Genomic DNA, 20,938 nt, shown 5'->3' with positions numbered 1-20,938 from the left:
AAACACTCATCTTTTGGTTTTCGCTTTCTTGGAGCCTTGAGCTTTTTTCCTTATTTTCTTTGGTGCAGGTGGTTTTCCGCCTGCACTCCTACCTCTTTTCTTTGCATTACCCTGCATCCAATTTTTTTTGAAACAATTAAGGACGCCCGCACCATGTCAAATAGCATGAAGAAGCTCTACGTTCATGAAGGACAAATCTAAAACACAAAGTACTGTAGCAACTTACTGATATTTTGTCAGTCTTCCCGCTTGCTTTTTTGTCGGTTTGTTCCTCATCCCGCTCATTTTGATCAGTTTGGTTTGCTTTCGGTAACTTGTCAGCTTCCTCATCCGAATCAAAGGAGAAACCATCCAGTGTCCCTGCCCATACACAATAATTCAGTCAGAGCCTAAGAGGACACCAAATACATATAAGGAACCCAAATACATATAAAATCTCTATTTAGTTGTTGAAAGACCAGCCAACCTTCAACCATAGTTTCTGCTTCATACACATTGGATTGCGGTTTCAGCTGTATGAAGTCATTCATGATCGCCTCTATCTGATGAAGAAATATATGAATAAATTACTCCTCCAGTTCTTAATATAAAAACTAATTTGATTAAATTAAGAAAGTTAGGTAAATTAGTTAATTATAAAAAAATATAACATGTTTTTCCTAAAACACCACAGTCATCTTCTTTAATATCCTCCCTCCTTTTCCTATTTGATTATGGTTGAGGAAGTATCAATAAAGGTAATTTAGGAAAACTTGATAAATGTGATAAATAAGTCTCATATTTAGGACCAAGATTAACTCAACAATTAAGTCCTATATTAAGGACCAGAAGAGTAGTAAAGATGTATTCTTCCTAGTGTTACTATACTCACTACAAAAGGGTAACAATGGGGAAAAAGGCAACAATGAAATGCTTACTGAGGTTAGACAATAAAGTTAAAAAGTCAAGACATAAACCCTCGAGACGAATGGGTATAAATCGTTATTTGATGATACGGTTTTTTCTTTTTTTCTTTTTTTCTTTTTCTTTTTTCTTTTTTCTTTTTTTTTTTTTTGTGGGGTGAAGACGGTCACCAAGGAAACTTGATAAATGTGATAAATAAGTCTCATATTTAGGACCAAGATTAACTCAACAATTAAGTCCTATATTAAGAACCAGAAGAGTAGTAAAGAGTATTCTTCCTAGTGTTACTATACTCACTACAAAGGGTAACAATGGGGAAAAAGGCAACAATGAAATGCTTACTGAGGTTAGACAATAAAGTTAAAAAGTCAAGACATAAACCCTCGAGACGAATGGGTATAAATCGTTATTTGATGATACGGTTTTTTCTTTTTTTCTTTTTTTTTTTTTTCTTTTTTCTTTTTTTCTTTTTTTCTTTTTTCTTTTTTTTTGTGGGTGAAGACGGTCACCAAGGTAGCACACAAGGGAATAAGTAGATGACAAACGGACCTTTGCCTCTGACTGGCCGAAGCTAACCTGAAGAAAGAACAAACTCGTATCATAAGGCAAAAGCAATATTTGAATTTCAAATATCAAGCGATTTAACATCCAGAATTTCAGATTGTTAAAGTTACGTAGCCTTTATTGTAATAAAAAAAGCTCAGGAGGCCATATTTTTTTTGGGCCAACAAGAAGGTCATGGTTTCAAAGGAAGAAAATCCCATCCAAGATCAATTACATACAACACAAAACGTCCTGGAAGGAATTATTGCTGTTTTGTATATTGTCCCTGCAACAATATGTAAAATTTGTACTATCAGATAAAGTAATCCTTTAGAAAATAAAAGAACTATATCACTAAGAAGGTCGGATATAGAATTTTAATGGGCAGAACAGCAGATTACAAAGGTAATTAACTCAGAAAAGAAAGTATACACATATATCTATGAAGAATAAAACTCAACAAGTAAAAAATTAGATATCATCAGTAAGTCTCAGATATTCTCAGGAATTAATAATACTGACATGTTCATTCATTTCTAGAAAACCCAGTACGTCGCTATAACTTAGCTTACTGAAAAACCGGCTACAACGTGCAAGGAATCTACACGTCTTTCTACAGGCATAATAATAAATCGTCAGTCAGAAAATATATCCAGTAAAAGTACCTTTTAAGTCAAAGTACACTTCCTGATCCCCAGAAGGAGAATCTGAAATCATTATTCTGCCAACAGCACCCATGTCACCACTTAGATCTATAGAGTCACCTTCACATTCAATAAGTGCCTGCCAAAACAGAGGAGCACTTTGTAAAGAACCTGTTTTCCTTCTAGTGAATGAGGAAGATAAGTGCAATACCTATTTTCACCATGCACAGAAGTTCCATGAAAAAGCTAAAGCACATCACATGATGGATCAACAAACAGCAAATACTACCATCCCTAATTATAACCGGTATTACCCACTAATTCCCAAAACATTCTTTTATTGTCAGTAAGCTGTGAAATCTTTATTGATAATTTGATTAACCTAATGATATGAATCATGAAAGATCAAACTCTATATACGTAATCCACAGCAAGCCACAGTATTCACAAGTCATTAATAGCTTAACTCATTTCTCAAATTCTATGCAACACATAGAAAAACATGTTTAGTTACTTTTAAAGCATACCAAAAGACGTAGACTATGGCCCTTATAGAATTGAATACAGAGAAGAGGATAAGCCATAATATAATGTGGCTGCCAAACCTTTGTACGTTGAACTTTCTCAGAAAGCATCAAAGGCAGCCCTGAAGAGACCTGCGAATCACAAATAGCCAGCAAAAGTGCAAAACTCAGAATGCCAGACTGGATAGATAATCCCCATGCCTTCAAATTATTTATACATTGAAGCCAAGGGCACATCAGGAATTTATTTCTAGTATCCAGTATAATCTCGACCATTCTTACATTAGTTTCAACATGTTTTTCAGAAGTCCCTTCCTCTTTAACTTCAGCATCTTCACCACTCCCTGTTCCAATTTCAGATAGATAACATGCAAAAGACAATAAGCAAATCCCTAACTCAAGTACACGTGCTTGAAAATGGAGACATCTGTTGCATGTTTAGTAATTATTCTGAAGCAACTCCATTGTTCATACCTTTCCCTTTTCCCCTGCCTTTTGTGCCCTTCGCATTAAGTAGTGTATGATCTTGGTGTATTTGCTTCTGTGGAAGCTTTCCTTTTGATTCCTTCTTTGATGGAGACTTTCCATCTTTGCCAAGAACTTCATCCCCACATTTTTCTTCACGTTGGAATTCAAATTTTTGGTGCGCATAAGTTTCTTGCTCATTGCTGTGATCTTCCCTTTTTGGACTATGATCACCTGACTCGGAATCAGATGACAGTGCCCAGACTGAATGAATAGATACCTTAAAGAAAAGAAATAATTAAATACCATTAGCAAATGGCGACCACATGCCACAGAATAGTTTGTTTGGAAAACATCCATTTGCCTTTTTCCCTTGCAGAAGGCAGCAAGTCGGCTACTATTGGGATATATAATTTTCTATCTCATGAATAGACAATGAAATCACAATAAAAATCGTTTCAGGAGCAGAATCCTGCACGTAACGAACAAGATTCTTACATTAGGCTTGATATGCTTGTCATCGTTTTGTTCGTTCGAAGCCTTCCTTTTCTTCCTATCTCCTGGATCATAATAGAAGGACGTCAATGAAAGTTCACTAAAAGATCGAATTGAGAATTTGCCCATCCTATTGCCATTGATATTATGCATATGCTCCTGTTTTAAGTTTACACTTTTTTATTGAGCTTTAAATGGCTCAACACAAATCCTAGACCCGATTTACACATTCATCTTGTCAGACAGCACTCAGATCTCAAATATACCGTCTTTCTTTTGGCTGTCCCCTTTCTTTCTTCTTGAAGGTGTCCGAGAGACTGCTTCAACTGTGTGTCCGGGTGAAGACTCGGCACAACTTTTGCCCGGGCCAGTGGTCTCCTTCTTCTCGATCTCAGAAAATGTAGAGGACTTTAAAGATGACTCTCCATGGCCAGCTTCATCATCATCTGAAGTGCTACCATCTTGTAAAGACCGGGAATCCGTGGATACAGTCAACGGCGAATCAGTTGGCACCTTGTCAACATGATCACTTGTTTTAATTAGCAAGCACACAGCTGTAATGAAAGTATATTAAAAGTATGCTATGTTGCTGCATCATCAACGCTTGTGAATGTTAAGGTGCCAAGGTACTCATGAACGATTTAAAGTGGAAATTTAAATTGTTTCAGAAATTGATGTTCATCGCAAGCATCGTACTCCAATCGTCAAGCTCGTGTAGGCAAATTAGAAAGTAATCTTATATAAAATTAAAGAATCCAACCGGATCTTCTGAAGCAACCAAACAGAAGAAAAAATATTATTCTAGCACCTTAAAGGAACGCAGCCAATCCGGAGAGCTCTCCCTCGAGTCAGTCATTTGCAGATTTGTGTGGGGATTAAAAATCCTTTTAATGCAGTGAAAGCCCTGTGAAGCAGCAAGGCTATTATCATGGTGAAGCTTGAAGCAAATGATCGAACACTTAAAATGCACTAGCAGACAGAATAGGAAGTAAGTGAACTGACCTCGTCTAGCCGAATCAGATGGATTTCAGTAAACCTGACATCTCGGAAAACTGTGGAAAATGTTGTCCGCTGCGAGCTATCTGCCTACAGTATTCCCGACGCTTTGCTAGAAGGGGATGAACTGAGGGCGGGAACTTGTTGTTTTGGGCTCTGAGCCGCGGGAGTCTGAATATGCTGTGTTCTGACTTCTGAGTAACTGATATTTTCTTTTGTCTTTTGGACCGGGTGAAATTAATATTTTGACGTTGATATACCGTTACTATTATCCGTAGATCTTATGTGCGACGTTAGTACAAAGAATATAATTAACTAATTTAAACAGATTAAAAATATTAATTAAATTAACTAATATGATATATTTTTTTAAAATACTGTAAGTATTTTTTTTAATTTTTTTCTCTCCTTCTTCTACTTGATTATTATTTAAAAAATATTAATATAATTAATTTAAAAAAATTAATAAACATGTAAAATAGGTTTTATATATAAGACGAACATTAATTTTCTAATTAACTCTCATATTAAGGATCAAAAGAGTAGTATTTTTATTTTAATCTGTACTTTAATGTATTGATAACTAATTTACAACTATTAAGAAAACTAGGTGAGTGAATTATTTGTAACAAATATGTATTATTTTTTTTAAAATACTCTTATTAATTATAGTCATCATGAAACTACTTTGGAGGAAGTAAATAAATATAAGAAGCAGAATGAATCAAGATATTATATTTAGAACTAAATTAGATCTTCAGTTTGCTTTTTTATTTAAGAGTGAAGGTAGTGTTTTTGAATGAATGATTTGCTCACAGCTGAACAAAATCAACCAGTTTTCTCTTTAATATTTCCCCTTCAACACTGGTTTTATGGCTTAAGGCTAAAATACAGAAAACTCCTGAAAATTTTTGGTCAATTAACCTCCCTCGTATTTAAAATTTAAATTAAGGATCATAATATTTCATGTTTGGATTATTAACCAATTACCATTGAAATTATTATCAAAGTTAACGGTTTTTTTCATGGCAGTCCATGTCATTTAAAAAATCACACTTACGATTAAAACAAATAATTTTAAATTTTTTAAATACTTAAAATGAAATAATTAATTACCTTAAAATATAAAATATTAATATTAAAAGTTATTTAAAATATTTATTTGATTAGTGCTTTTCAAATAAAAAATAAAACATTATTTAAAATTACATGTCAAATGATACGTATTATTTTTTTAAATGATATGATATATAATAAAATATATTAAAAAATTGACATGAAAAAACGGTTAACTTTAACGGCGAGGGGTAATAATGAAAATAAAATAAAATATTATGGTTTTTAATTTAAATTTTTAAAAATAAGAAAATTATATGTATCTGAACTAAAATTCAGGGAAGGGTGTGTTGTGTGTATTTTAGTCAAAGTTGAATACGAAACATTACGCTGGGATCTTTTGGCTTAAAATTTTCCGGTAAAAAAAAAAGTATCTCCTTAAAATTTTATCAAGTGTGAGGTTGCCGCTTCACCAAGTCATTTCTTTATCTTAAGTTGAAATAACCAAAAAAAAAAAAAATCATTTTCAGACTTTATTTGATTTTCATCTTAGTCCTTACTATAATATTTTAATTCACTTTATTTTTATATTTATTTATTTTTTTAAAATAGTCATTCTAATAATAATAATTCTAACTAATATACTTAATTAGTAAGGATATTTTAAAAAATATAACACTTTTTATAATAAATAATTAACTTAATTTATTTTTTAATTTATTTAAATTAATTAAGTAATTTTTATATTTATAATTGGAGATGGTCTAGAAAAGTTTTCACTATGACCAAATTTTCTTGAACGTTGTCCCGTCATATCTAACATTATCGCTGTTCCAAGGAAAACCGGAGAAAAAAGGGCAGAAGGAGGGAGGCGGACGAGGAAAAGTCCAATAATTAGAATGTCATTTTTCACTGAGATAAGTCCGTCCAATTTATATCTAGAATATTTTTGGCCAAAAAGAAATTTACATCTAGAATAGTTTTTACCTTTTCTGATTAAAACGCTATTTGAAAACTCTAAAAGCACTTTTAAAAAAAATATTTTTATGTAAGCTGTGAAAAAAACTTTCTTTTACTTACTTCAAACTCTATAAAATCTCTTTTAAAATGATGGTTTGCTTTTCATCTAAATATCTCATAAGTTAAAATTTTTTTTATAAATTTATAGGAAATTGTTAATTATTTTTTAAAAGCTTAAACGTTTTTTAAAAAATAAAAGTTTGAAAATTTTTAATTATTAATATATTGTTGGGTTTTTGGTCAAATAACAAGTGTTGTAAAATTCAATAATTTAACTCTAAAATATAATTTCCCCCATATTCGAATTTATAAACCTGAGCTGGGTCAAGTTGACCCGACCCATGGTCCTATCACCTAACACCAAAAAACAAGAAGCACTGATATAAAGGACATGAAAAGGAACAAGACGCCAAAGATCTTCGTTATCCGTCTCGTATTTTAATTTTCTAGCACCGAGCACGAAAGCGGTCAGCAGTGGAAAGCACCACCTTTGGATTGAGGTTCGTTGATTCAGAGCTATCAAAATGGAACGAGGGAAGAGGGGGGAGTGGTGCTGGCGAAGGTGTCGCCTCAAACAGCTTCAAATCCCATAGAACTGCTCCAAACGCGTTTCAAAGAGTTGGAGAATGGCTTCAAGCTTTGGCTTTCCAAGCAGTCTTTACCAGTCGAGGCTGCTGTCGTCACTGCCACCAGCGCCGCCAAGGCGCTGCTATTGGTGCTTTTATGGGCACTCTCCTACTAACGATGCTTCTTCCCTTTCCCCACGCCGCCTGAGGCTTCTCTCAACCCTCAAGCCATGGCCTCTCTTAAGCAAGCTCAGGTGAGGATACTCAATTTCGCTATTTAGTCTTTAGCGTCCCCGATAGATTCAATTCGGAACCCTTTTACACTAATTCTTGTTCATGGATAAGGGTTTAGTTCACTTAAACGTTGCCTGATTCCGCGGTGATGTCTGCATTGAAAATAAGGAAATGATTAAACCTTTAGCGACAGCACTGGATTATCGGTTAAGTCTTTATTATTTTTATTATTTTTTTTGTTGCTTCTCACTGCTTATCATGGTGTGTGTTATTTATGGACATAACTGGTTGCTTCAATTTGAATGTAGACATGGCGTCTCTTTTCCATGTCGAATAGAACACGATAATTACCTTAGGGACTGAACTTCGTTCGTTCTGTAGCGGCATTGTATCAGCTTCATAGCATGCACCCTGCTTCAATATATAATATAATATCACAAAAGCTAGACTCCGTACCTTGCATGGGGTTTTACTTTTATATAAGAAGAAACAAATTCTTTTGGGTTCTTGCATCATGGTAAATATGTTAACATGGCTAATCTATTATTAGAGGAGTTATATCGGCCTGTATGGACGTGTGAGTTTTTTTCACTCATAGGCTCTTTCTGGGGGTCCTTTGGTGCAAGCTCGCAACTTTGCTGTCATGACAGGAGTGAATGCTGGTATATCCTGCGTCTTGAAAAGATTGAGGGGGAAGGAAGATGTCCAGTCCAGGTGAGGGTTATAAAGAATTTTCTCTCTTTGTTTTTGTTTCATTATTTAACTTTCCCTCCCTAACTCAACCTGGACTTTTTTGAGTTAAATTGATTCGATTAAATTTCTGGCTGTTGGTGGCTACCTTACTGCTCGCCTGGAAAACACGAATTTATATGGAAATAATCCTTGTTTAGTTTTATTTTTAATAAAGATAAAGTAGTGTACGTGATATCAATTTTGTACTTCCCCTGCAGTAGTGATGGTATTGTAGATATGGTGGAAAAATGATTAGAAGTTAATATTACTGCATAACCAGAAAGAGAAAGTACAATTTCCATGTTTTAGTATTTTCAATTTAATGCAAAGATTTTTTTTTTTTTTTCAACGTGAGTTAGAAATAAATCTTTCTTTATATCTCCAACTATGTTTAGTATTCTTATTACAGTGCATCCTTATGTGGCCAAAGAAGGTCCTGGCTTTAGTACCCTTGGGGTGTCAACTTTCAATTCAGATACATACTGAACTGTTGTGTAACATTTTTGTTAGTTGGTTGGTTTTTCCTGGTGGTCATGCTTGAAACTGGGTCTGTGAAATTTGAAGTTGCCTCATCATTACAAGGCTGGAAGGGGAATGTATACAGGCCTATTTTTAGGCGGGATAAAAGATTGCTTATTTTTCAAACATTGTAAAAACAAAGTGTCTGTTCCCCCTAAATTTTCAAGAATTCAAGATATGAGCAAAATAATGGAGGTAACTGGGTCATGGGTCCATTGAAGGATTAGTACTGGCCAAAACAATTGGTTGGGTTGTAATTGTTTTTTTTTTTTTTTTGTTGGGCAATAAAGCAACAACAATGCCATCTGATGCTAAAGAGACATAATGTAAATGAAAATTTTAGCCTCTGATCATGGTTGGTCATAATTGTTACATGAGGTGTATGTGCACTAAGCCATCAAGGGACTTCTTCTCTAGTACAAGATCAAACTTTTCCTCCGCAACTAAAGGCTCACATTACTTTCTTGCATCATGTTCTGCTTAATTTTTTGACTTTTGTATCCTCATTTCAGCCACTGTGCTTTCTTGTAGCAAACATGATGTTGAATTTTTGATGATTTATTAACTTGTCTATTACAGCATGGCAGCGGCTTTTGGGTCTGGGGCCATGTTTTCATTGGTAAGTGGCATGGGGGGACCAAATCAAGCAGCAAACGCAGTCACTTCTGGACTTTTCTTCGCTCTTGTTCAAGGTGGACTCTTCCAGGTGGGTATGAAGGATAGCCAAATTATCTTTGTGCGGTTTTTACAAGGCTTTAATTATATCACATTGTACACCTGTTTAGTAAGGGGGACCATGACCATTGAGGTTCCCGTGTTGGCAACATAACAACAGGGAATATGCATTGAGCGAAAATTCTATGAATGGAATTCTTCTCTTCTTTTGGTGGTTTTTTTTTTTTTTAGGAGGGGGGGTGTATTTTGTGATGAGCATAAGTCTAAAAGGAGAGCCCATTTCAAAATACTAGCCTATTAGGAGGAAGAGCCAATTGAATTTATAAACCCCATAATATTTGTGAGATTCCCAATGTGGGACTCATAACAGAGCACCCATCTTGAGAGGTGACGTCCCCGGCGGTTCTACTCTACGGCTCTTCGCTCAGTCTTTTTACCGGTCTGAACCTTCTGCAGGTGGCTCTTTCCGGTTGATTGACTCTCAATGAAAGCACCAATGTGATGAGCATAAGTCTAAAGAGAGAGTCCATCTCAAAAGACTTGCCTATTAGGAGGGAGAGCCTATTGAACTTGTAAACCCCACAAAACTTGTGAGATTTCCCAATGTATAACTCATAACAGAGCACTCATCTCGAATTTTCCATAGTTGAAAACTCTGGCATGATCAATTGACCTTTGTCCTATTGAGGTTTGCTTGCCTGGGCCCCTGGATGTTATGTGGGTGATGCAGGTTCATGGTTTGGTGTGCCTTCGAGTCTTTCCATGCTAAGATTATGTATTCCTAAATCATGCAGTTAGGACAAAAGTTCTCTCAACCGCCATCTGAAGATATTCACTATGCCAAGACGAGACATATGTTGCACAACCTTGGCCTTCAGAGTTACGAGAAAAATTTCAAGAGAGGCTTGTTGACAGACAACACTTTGCCTTTACTCACGGACAGGTTGGCCATTGGCATTTATCTTTTTCTATTTTCTATAGTTTTTATTTTCCGTCACATGTTGTCTTATGTTTTCTCTTTATCATGGTCTGGAGTCTTAACCTTCGGTTTTGCCTTGTCCTCTGTGGCAGTGCTCTCAGAGATGTGAAAATCCCTCCTGGACCTAGGCTGTTGATTCTTGATCACATCCAGAGGTATCAATAATTACACTGTCTCTGCTCTCTAGTTATGCTGTGCCCTGCTTCTGCGTTTCTCTGACCCGCCCATGTTTGTCTATAGGGACTCAGATCTGAGAGGGAAGCGAGTAGGCCGGAATTAAATGGGATGGAGTTTGCTGCCACCGAATTTATATACTGCTTAAAAACCGATGGAAGGGGTGTTAGCAAGTTTGCGTTTTAAATAAGTGCCATTTTTCTATATTCTGCTTTAGATTCCAAGGTTGTTGGCTTGCTGCATTAATTTTTTCAGATAATTCGGCGAACTTGAGTATAGTTCCCGGCCAAAATATGGCAATTTTTCTTTTCTGAATCATGCTATAATTGTATTAGGAAGATTTAAACTCTTAACACTATTTAGGCTACGTCCGCATGAGTTGCCTTGAGAAATTCATGTTACTATTGTGTATCCCGGTCTAAAATTTATCTTTTTTACGAATTATAAACAATGAGAATATTACTATTTAGGTTTGTTTGGTGTATTATGATTGAAATTATTACAAACATGTTTTACACAAATTTTATGATATATTTGTTTTATGTACTGTAAATTATAATTAAAAAAGAAAAATTATTTATAAATATTCTAAATGGGTTTTAGATTTTGATTTGGATGAGCTTAAAAGATTGGAAGTCTGTTTTAAAATTGTGAAGTGATTTAAACTTTATTATTTTGTTAGCCTTGTGGCAGTGTATTTTTTTGAAAAATTAAGAGCAATTAAAAAAATAAAAAGATAGGAGCTCTCTCAATTTCAATGTAAAATGAACTAGATCGGTCAGTTCAGATGGGAAATTGGCGAATCGGCAACTTGTCCTGTCTAATTTGCCTCTTGAATTGGAAGATTTTAGAGCTGGTATGAACTGGTTAGAACGGCAGGAACTAGCTATAACTAAGTAATCTGTTGGGTTTGGTGGATTATCCAGTTATGATTTTTGTGATTCAAGACAAGATTAGAGAGGGAGAGATGGAAGAATGGGAGAGAGGAGAGATGGAATAATGGGCAAGAAGAATTCAAAATGGAGGATCAAGAATGATGTTGAGTGTTGCGGAGTATGTAATGGAGTTTTCTAAAATAGTAGAAGGAGATGAAAATAAGGACGAGTGTACACAAGGGAGAAAAACACAAAGACCAACTACATAACTCAAGCCCGCTTCAATCGTGAAGATAATGGTCACCGGAAGAAAAGAGGAGAAGCAAGTGAAAAAAAATGGAATTTCAGAAAATGAGTATAGAAGCCTTTTTAGCTATCTATTTTGCTTAGGTTGTGATATGACAATTTAAAATACTCTTATCCCTACTACCAAATTATTGGTTGAGGTGGTACGCTTTCACCTTCATAAAAACATGAAAGAAAAGGAAGCATATTTGTGTTTATTAAAAGGTTATTTCTTAATTATTCATATTGAAAAAGATAGTCTTAAGTTCAATATGAGTTAGAGATACTCTGTTTCATCTAAAAAATACTCCTCTCCCTATGAGCCGCACACGCTACTTCCTTTTGTCAAATCTGTAGGTTTTCTTCCATCATTACACTTAAAATTCCACAATCGAACATGAGAAATTGTAGACTTCTTCTTCTGCACGTTTGTCCTCACATTTTTCAATCACTAGGGCTAGGCATCTAATTTTCACCATAATGCAAATAAAATTTTAAGTAAAAATATCTAAATATTTATTGTTTCTTAATTTTATGTTAAAATAGATATGATTTTGGGATGATATAAATGATATTTTATGTCTCCCTTATTTAAATATTACCTTTTATCATTAAATATAAATCTTTTTTATATATTTTAATTAAATAATATTATTTAAATTATAACGTATTTGATCCGGTTAATCCGACTTGACCCACTGCCTCTTAATTTACTGACTCAATTGGTTCAATCACGGCTCCGCTTTTTTCTTCTTTGCTCAGTTCTCCCCAAAGGCTGGATGTGATTGGGAGGCGGGACTGGAGACTTTGGGTTTCCTTGTCAGGTACCACTTGCCATCGGTGTGGCCCCCCTATAGACGTTGGACATGCTAGGTTAGACAAAACATCCCCACCCCCCCCCCCCCCATCTCACTCACGCTTCCGTCGGCGCCATTTCCATTTTCCCCGACCTTGGTCGCTCACACACGCACCCCATTATATTTATAATATATAACTATCATTATTGCAGCCAATTTCATGAACTCCATACCAAGTTGGCCAAAAAAGAAAAAAATAAAAACAAGCTTCATTGGAAATCTCTACCCGATAAAATTTGCATTAATTTATTTTATTTTTGAAAATATTTTTTTTAACATAAGCTGTCAGTTTGTAATTTATTCACATGGTCATGTATTCTGCTTTTAAATATTTATTAACATTTAATAATATTTAATTATAAGTCTATAAAAAATAAAATCTGATTAGGAAAACTTCAACACAGTGAAAATAAGTGAGTTATGAGATCCAGAATTCCGGGGCAAATTGAATAGGAAAAATTACACACAGTTCTCACAGAAGATAATTAATTCTAAAAAAGTCTCTCAAAATCTCCAAATATTTCATAAGTCCCCAAGGACTTCATAGCAAAAAATTAAAATTATGAAATACCTACTTGCCCTTACTGATAGAAAAGGTTGTGATTGGCTGTTGTGTAAGTTGTGATTGTATACTGTGCATGTTATCATTCGGTTGAGTGTAGGTTGTAATTGACTTCTGTATGGTGTGAATGGCTCAAATGTAAGTTGTAACTATAACTGTGCATGTTGTCATTTGATGAAAGTAAGTAGATAATTTTACAATTTCAATTTTTTACTCTAAGGTCTCCAGGGATTTAGGAAGTATTCAGAGATTTTTAAGGACTTTTTCATAATTATTATCTTTTACGAGAACTGCGTGTAATTTTCCTAATTAAATATGAACCGAGAATGTGATTGATTATTCCCATTCCCCCGGGCTGCCACCCGACGCTGTTCTGATGGGGCCCCTTCCCCACGATCAATCAATAGTGGCCAACTAGTGGATGCTCCAACCCTCACCATCAATCTGACTACAATTCACATCCAACTCACGTCACCACCGTCCCACCCCTCTCAGAACAAGATTAGATTATACTATGCCTTCCATTTACTAATCAATCCGCAACTTATTGAAGTAACCCTCAGGCTTTAATTTGCTAATAGGGGTATTATTATTAACACGCGCCACTATGCATTAACGCGTTGATAATCTCTGTCACCGGACACTATTCTTCGTTGTGGCAAGAGAAGCAGGAGTTTGTGTTGGTTAATCTATCTGGGCCTTGGCATTGAAAATATAACCAGCTTTGAGCAAATCAAATCCTTGTTGCCAGTTCAAACATGAAGTTGAGACGAGCTGCACTTTTCCTTAAAAACAGTTAAATTTAATTAAGTGAGATCTGCGTAATTAAGAACACCAGAGGCACCATGGTTAATCTACAACAGCAACTTTCGCAGGTAACAATTCGACCTTTTCCTCTGGATCCTTTCACAACAGAGACAGGGACGAGAGAACTCATCCATGTCATGGAGACTCCACATAGGGGTGACAGAGTATTTATCTACAGTTTACTATATTTATACTTTATTAAACAAACTAAACAAATTGAGGCAACCGAGGATAACGGCGTCGGTGAGAATTGATCATGAAGAAGAAGGGACGGAAACGGAATAGGCCTTGAGGAGATTTTGGGCGTGAGAGAGCTGTTCCATAAGAGCAACGATGCGAGCGTGATAGTCACGCGCCTCATGGAGAGCCTCAGCCTCCAACTCGCCGAGCTGAGAGCAGAGCCTCTCCTCGGCGTCTTCGGCCACCCGGAGCCTCTCGCAGGCGCTCTGAAGCTCACGCCTCATGAACTCCTCCCTCTCCTTGCTCTGCCTCAGCTCCTTCTCCAACTCCTCGTTCCTCTGCTTCAACTGCAACGCCGCCGGATCGCGAGACTCTGCTTTCTTCTCTTGGCTCCCGTTCCTAATCACCGCCATTATCGATGCCATAAAAGATGAGAGTAAAGACTAGAAGAGCAAGTAAGAAGCAGAAACACAGAAAGCAAGACGAAAGGAAAGGCAGCGTCAAATATGCGATCGCTGATGGATTTGTTGCGAATAACGATGGGCTTGGCGGCACCTATAAATAGCCCGAAATCTGGTGTGTCCAGGTTCAATGAACCTGTATTCTGTGGTGGTTTTTCCCTTGGCTTCAATTTCATTTTCAATTTAAAATTAATTAATTTCTGCCGCTGACGCATTCCCTTCGCAATGAAAAACCGACCAGTGATCATGCTCCTATGCTTTGGTGGCATGGGCCAAAACGTAGGATATATTCTAATCAAAGCCGCATTTAGCCAACACCCTCCTTCGTGGTCACGGGGAGCGTCCCATCTTCATCGCCAATTCGAATCATACATCTAAATATCTAGCTTATCAACTCGAAGGGCAAAAAAAAAAAAAAAAGCGCCACATATAGAATTTCTGTTTGAATTGTTTGAGTTCTTGTAGAGCATGTTCACAATTAATGTTTGAGTGTGTTAAATAAGATTATTTTTAATAAAAAAACATGCAAAAAACCTTAAAATAATAGTCAACTCGGGGTATTTTTATTTTAAGTATCAAAAAATAATGCTCCCTGCAATTTTATATATAAATTATAATTTTTCAAATATACATGATTCTTTTTATAAATTACACTTTGTATATATCTAAAAGTTTAATTAACTTTCTTTTTAACTTTTATCCCACTGATCAATGTCTTTGAATGAATTATCACGTCAACAATAAAATAAATATTTTTTATACATTTATTATTTTTAATAATTTAAATTAACCTTTTATCTTTGCAATTTGGTTGTCTCTCCTTTATATATATATATAGAACTGAAAGCAATATAATATAATACCACCTCGGATTCTTAATATAAAAATCAAATAACTAATTTATAAATATTAAAAAAACTAACTATACTAGTTATTTAGAATAAATGTGTTATCTTTTCCAAATTATTTTTATTAATCATATGCATTCAAATAATCTTTTTATAAAAAAAAACCCTTTAGTATGCGCAATCATCATAAAAACTACTTTAAGAAAAAATTGACAAATTTGTGAGACAAAATAAATTGACTTCTTATATTCAGAATCAAATTAAATTTTTAACTAACTCTTATATTAAGGATAGATATTTGACTCAAAAAAACTGCTCGGGGTAAAATATCATTCCCGCTGCCCTCCCTACCTCCCATGAAGAATTATACTACCTTCGATTCTTAATATAAGACCTTGTTTGACTTTTATTTTGATCATAAATATAAGACCCCAATTCATTATGCCTCTAATATTTATGTTTTTTTTTTCAAGATAGTCCTTCTAACAATAGTAGCTTTAGCCAATATTTGATTAGCAAGAATATTTTAGAAAAGAAAATACTATTTATGACAAATAACTAACTTAAATTTTTTTTAATCTTATCAAACTAGTTAATTAGTTTTTTATAACTAGGACCGGAAGTAGTAATTAAGTCGAGCTCATGTGATAATATTAGTAGTATTAGCCTGCGGGCCTGGCGTTGGGTCCAGAAATAGGTTCTTTGGTACAGTCCATAAATATCTTAGATTCGTGTATTTGCTCTGTGGGCTGTACGCTAACTTTGAGATGGGAACCGGGTCTAACACGCTGGATTCTTTTCGGGGGGAAGTGGTCGTTGACTAAAACCAAAAAAAAAAAAAAAAGGACCGTATATTCCTCCCGGTACTATTTTCGAATACGTATACTTGTTTAACGATCGCCGGATACTGATAAGTTGGCGACCAAAAACCCATGTTTGAAGCATGTTTTCTTTTTCGCCTGCTCGTCTATATCCTTCCTGATCCTGATATCTAACAAAATTAAAGGCAAAATGAATTCTTCGACTTGCCCATTCTGTGGCTTGTCAGTTTTGTCGTCGGAACTCGAATGGTATCCTTTCTTCTTTTTCAATCTTTAGTATTCATCTTTCACATGAAATCGATGTCAGAAACGATTGAACATTGATGCAAATGCAGGCACGCGGACAGCCACTTCCAGGATGATGATGGTCGCCACCAGGAGCAGCAACTGGCTATGGATTTTGAGTTGGCCCAGCAATTTGCGCTTTCTCCTAACTCACCACCTCCATTTGTTCCGGTACTTCCACCAGCACAAGAGCCTTTTTTTCGTTTTCACCATGCACAAAACCTCTTTTTGGCCATCTTTCTGTGAATGGCAAGTAGAAGAGTGTTGCATCTTAACTCCGTATAGGCGAAACAACTTACACGAAAAAACGGTGTCCCTATCAGTAACAATAAACCTAGGAGACCTTTGAAGCTTGACCACTTTGTCATCCTGAGCAATATCTGCAGCATTGTAGGGGTGCTCCAAGCGAGGAAATGAGCTGCCTTGCCTAAACAATAAACCACAATCAGAATAGTGGTCTTAGAGTAAGACTTGGGTATCCCACCTGTAGGATCCATTGAGTTTAGACCATATGCATATATATTGGGGATTGGAAGTAGTCGGAAGAAAAACCTGGAGAAGCCACATTCTCTGGTTTAAAACGCTGACAGGCTAAGTAAGCACGGACAAAATTGTGAACATCACATTCCAATCCTTTCCAGGAGAAGAGAGAGAGAACTTTTTCGGTATGTTGGACTCATTCCGAAGTGTCCTCCATTCCTAATAGCGTGAAAGGGGCTAAGTCTTCTCTTGATATCCTATTGGCCCCAACAAGTATGCCATTGAGCTTAAGCAGCTGATGATGTTAAGAAATCTTAGGCTAGGCAGTAGGGTGGAAATAGGGGTGGTCAAAGCGAAGGAATGATCTTCATGCACACGTGGGAGCACATCCACTGATAATTTCTGTTCCTATTTCTGATACACAATCTGACCATTCAAACCCCAAAACTTATGAAGACAATTTGCTGATATGAATTAACCTCATTTCGTTCCAGAAGATGCTTTAAAGGTAAATGGTCCATCTTTTTCTACTGATGCCAGAGGGGTCATCCAACTAACTATGGGGAGTGAGTTAGTTGGCTCACCCCTTTGACGTGTATCAATATTTCTGCTGAACAACATGTGCAGTTTATGCTATATTCCAATTCATGAATTAGACTCCAACTCCAATGATTTTCTCTGTTTTCTGCATGCATTGCAATTTGCCTGTGTCTTAAGCGGACAAAGAAAAGAGCTATAAAGTCTGTATATTGTCATGTGTAGTGATAATTATAATGATACTCTTCAGGTTGAACATTCAGTCAGTGGCTCACAGTTCAAAACAGTTTCTGGAGACAAAAATTCTATGTGTGGTGGTGCGACTAGAGATGTTGGAATGTGTAAAATGGACGAAAAAAAATTTTGCTTGATTGATTTACAGATGAGAAGTACATTTCACGAAGTTGGAGGGGGTTTGATGGCCTTATTAAGAAATTGTTTAGAGTCTGAACCAGGAGACTCAAAAGCCATTTTAGCAGGTTATGTTGATCATTTCCAAAGCATTGAGTCAGAGGATGTTGGATGGGGTTGTGGTTGGCGAAATGTTCAAATGCTTAGCTCTCACTTGATGGCCCAAAGGCCAGAAGCTAGAGAAGTTTTGTTTGGTGGTTCTGGATTTGTTCCTGATATCTCATCACTCCAAAGATGGCTTGAGATTGCTTGGGAAAGTGGTTTTGATACAGCTGGCTCTGATCAATTCAATCATGTTATTTATGGTTCAAAAAAATGGATAGGGACCACTGAATGTGCTTCCCTATTGCGTTATTTTGGGCTTCGGGCAAGACTAGTGGATTTTGGTCCAAAGGAATCTGAATCACTTTATCTATCTGTCCCAGGTTCGAGTCTAGGGGCCATGCAAATGAAAATTTGTAGTGGAAGTAAAAGGAAAGCATTTCATGCTTATGGACCCATGGATAGATATCTGTCTCGTGATGCTTCCCAAGCAAAGTCTAGTGAGAATGAAAAGTTGAATTCTTCTGTCATCCAGCTTGATGACACTATGGACAAAGCATGTGATGATAATGCAAACAAATGTAAAGGCCATCATGTTGTCATTGACTTCGTGTGGAATTACTTTTCTAATAATTGTTCTATCCAATTTGGCCACCAGCGTGTTGTTGTCAGTGAGAAATCGTAAGTTTGGGTGCAAATTGATACAAATTCTGACCACTTAGGCGATTTTGTTTCTTATAGTTTCTTAATTGTTGAGAGGTTTTCTTGGACAGGCCTTTGTACTTTCAACATGACGGACATTCAAGGACTATAGTTGGGATTCAAGTTAAACGTGAACGGACTGGAACTCTGCAACATAGTCTCCTCATTTTTGATCCTTCTCATGTAATTTTTTTCTTCCGGTCTTTGGTTGTTGCTCGTTAATATTTATTGTTTAGTTTGACTTTTAGACGTCTTTATGTGTTTGCAGATCATGATTCATACAAATATGAAGTATCTTTGCATATAGCTTTGTTCCGTTAAGAGCATTGGACTGATTTGATATTGGCCTGCAAGTAAAGGTCCCGCTATACTTGAGACAACTTTCTGGATGAATAAACTTGAATTTTACAAGTACTTGAAACTTTAATAGATAGCAGTCTTTCCTGGTTCTAAGAAGAAAGAATGTTGGTTTAGAAAGCATGCTATATGAGCAGTATAGTTTTTTTTTTTTAAATATTATTATTTGTCTTTTTCTTTGGTTTTTCTTTTCAGTAGATAGAATGGAAGTAGGTTTGATGCTCTGTCTCAGTTTTGTTTTGTTTTGTTTTATTTTGTTTTTTCCAATCTGCACGCACAGAAAAATATTCTGGCAAAAGCTTGTTGCATATGATGACGTATTATTTCTAATGTTGTAACTTGTCATCGTAGAAAACTGCTGCTCTGGAAAAATCGCTCAGCAGAGATACATTAAAAGAGGGATTCACACGCTAAGAAGCCACAATATCAGGTCTGTCTTCTCTTGCAAAGTTATATGCTTATTCTTACAGAATCAAATTATTAGGCTTGATGATCTGTATTAAGTGTGCCTATGTCGATTGGAATTGTGGATTGAATGGGATCTCAAGATTGTCTGATAGCTATTTCTTGTTTTAGATGGCTGTAAGATTGCAAGCTTCTTTGTCAAGGTTCTAGCGATGGCTATTTTTGGGTTTTGTCCTCCTAAAATGTGGCAGCCTTTCTCACCGACAACAGTTAAATATCCATTTGATATGTAATTTACAAATTCACCTAAACATGCTTTTCTCAATGCCTCCGGGGGTGCACTTCCCGACAATCCATTGCTATTGCAGCAATATTCTGCCTATGCTATTTATGTTCTTAGTCATCTCGGATTATATTCCCCTGTCTTTTGCAGGAATGAAAACCTTTGCTTTACCTGTATTGTAAATCTTAGTAAAAGAACGTAAGCTACAACATGTTCAATGTTCCACAGCAAAGGGAGAGAGGCCTCCCACGATCCGATACATGTCACTTTCTTCCCTGCATTTTTCCTGTCTGAATTCAGCCTTGATAGAATTTATTATGCAAGCTTTCCAAGCCAACCTTTGATCGAAATTCAATTCTCGACAGCTGCCAACAAAGTGATTTTACAATACTATAGTTTTCAAGTTGTTATGATATGCGGTGACTACCCTGGGCCAAAAAAGAAAAAAAAAAACGAAAAAAATTCTAACCACTTCAATTACGGGAGTCCGTTGTGTTAGCATGTCAATGGTATTGCATAAGGCATTAAAACCCCCCCCCCCCCAAAAAAAAAAAGGTGCTATTATTGGTTAACGCTTTCTTGGCATGTTTGGTTTAAGTGAATTCAATACAATGGGAAGGAAAGAGGTGATCAAATAGTGCAATACCGAGTTTGGTAGAGGAATTGGAATTCTCCTCTCGTTCCTTCTCTTTCAAATTGGGTTTGAATCATTCCGTCACATTAATGATAAAATGGTGCCGTACAAGAAATGAGAGAACTAATGAGATTTATTTGCCCGTATGGTTTAGAAATCACTCCATCGTATCAATTATTAGGGATAATTTGATATTATTATATCTTTTCCGTTGGATTTATGTGTATTGCTATTGACAGCTATGTGGGCAAGTATTAAAATATATTAATCAGAAGTAAACATTCCACGTTGTGATGCGAGGTCATGATGCGACTGGCACGGGCCATTCAACTAAACATTAAAAATGAAATTTCCAGATCTGTGCATATAAAGTATGTTTTGTCAGCTGCTCATGAATCATGACAGGTTGTTAAAAAAATAAGGTGTAGTTATTACGACAATGCAAGCTAAATTTTTAACTACTGGCGTACCGTGTCAAATATTCCGTCTTTATGATATTAGGGAATAAAATATATAGATATATAGATATATAGCGACAATAAAAACGATATGAGCGCAGGTGAGCTTAGATTTCAAGGTGC

The 20,938-nt window shown here is 35.8% G+C and overlaps 4 protein-coding genes across 5 annotated transcripts; 2 read left to right on the top strand and 2 right to left on the bottom strand.

The window, feature by feature from the left end:
- Nucleotides 1-6: 6 nt before the first annotated feature.
- LOC114738427 (DNA-binding protein BIN4) lies at nt 7-4,742 on the bottom strand. The gene is made up of 13 exons (XM_028926478.1): nt 4,577-4,742; nt 4,383-4,478; nt 3,841-4,087; nt 3,578-3,639; nt 3,089-3,359; nt 2,897-2,958; nt 2,696-2,746; nt 2,112-2,229; nt 1,686-1,732; nt 1,453-1,479; nt 467-542; nt 227-360; nt 7-111 (listed from the first exon to the last, which is right to left on the bottom strand). Exons 2-13 carry the CDS (start codon nt 4,428-4,430, stop codon nt 7-9), a joined length of 1,248 nt encoding a protein of 415 aa, XP_028782311.1. The 5' UTR covers nt 4,431-4,478; nt 4,577-4,742.
- Nucleotides 4,595-10,944, top strand: LOC114738426 (chloroplastic import inner membrane translocase subunit HP30-2). The gene is given in 9 exon segments (XM_028926477.1): nt 4,595-4,640; nt 7,147-7,341; nt 7,344-7,407; nt 7,409-7,466; nt 8,045-8,160; nt 9,277-9,403; nt 10,167-10,315; nt 10,444-10,506; nt 10,592-10,944. Coding segments are annotated over 9 exon segments (858 nt in total). The 3' UTR covers nt 10,632-10,944.
- Nucleotides 10,945-13,884: 2,940 nt separating this feature from the next.
- LOC114738436 (protein RESPONSE TO LOW SULFUR 3-like) lies at nt 13,885-14,617 on the bottom strand. Its single transcript, XM_028926491.1, has one exon. It carries the CDS (start codon nt 14,514-14,516, stop codon nt 14,166-14,168), a length of 351 nt encoding a protein of 116 aa, XP_028782324.1. The 5' UTR covers nt 14,517-14,617; the 3' UTR covers nt 13,885-14,165.
- Nucleotides 14,618-16,329: 1,712 nt separating this feature from the next.
- Nucleotides 16,330-19,459, top strand: LOC114738437 (zinc finger-containing ubiquitin peptidase 1). Of its 2 annotated transcripts, XM_028926492.1 has the most exons (5): nt 16,330-16,470; nt 16,557-16,677; nt 17,774-18,657; nt 18,750-18,861; nt 19,387-19,459. In XM_028926492.1, exons 1-5 carry the CDS (start codon nt 16,412-16,414, stop codon nt 19,447-19,449), a joined length of 1,239 nt encoding a protein of 412 aa, XP_028782325.1. In that variant the 5' UTR covers nt 16,330-16,411; the 3' UTR covers nt 19,450-19,459. The 2 variants fall into 2 exon arrangements, with proteins under 2 accessions (XP_028782325.1, XP_028782326.1); XM_028926493.1 differs by lacking the exon at nt 16,330-16,470 and having other exon boundaries at nt 16,591-17,494.
- Nucleotides 19,460-20,938: the final 1,479 nt, after the last annotated feature.

The sequence above is a fragment of the Neltuma alba genome, unplaced genomic scaffold (genome assembly GCF_004799145.2).
Source record: "Neltuma alba isolate B1F8T4 unplaced genomic scaffold, ASM479914v2 tig00013591_pilon, whole genome shotgun sequence".
In the NCBI taxonomy this organism is placed as follows: Eukaryota; Viridiplantae; Streptophyta; class Magnoliopsida; order Fabales; family Fabaceae; genus Neltuma; species Neltuma alba.
This window is presented reverse-complemented; position numbering and strand designations above follow the sequence as displayed.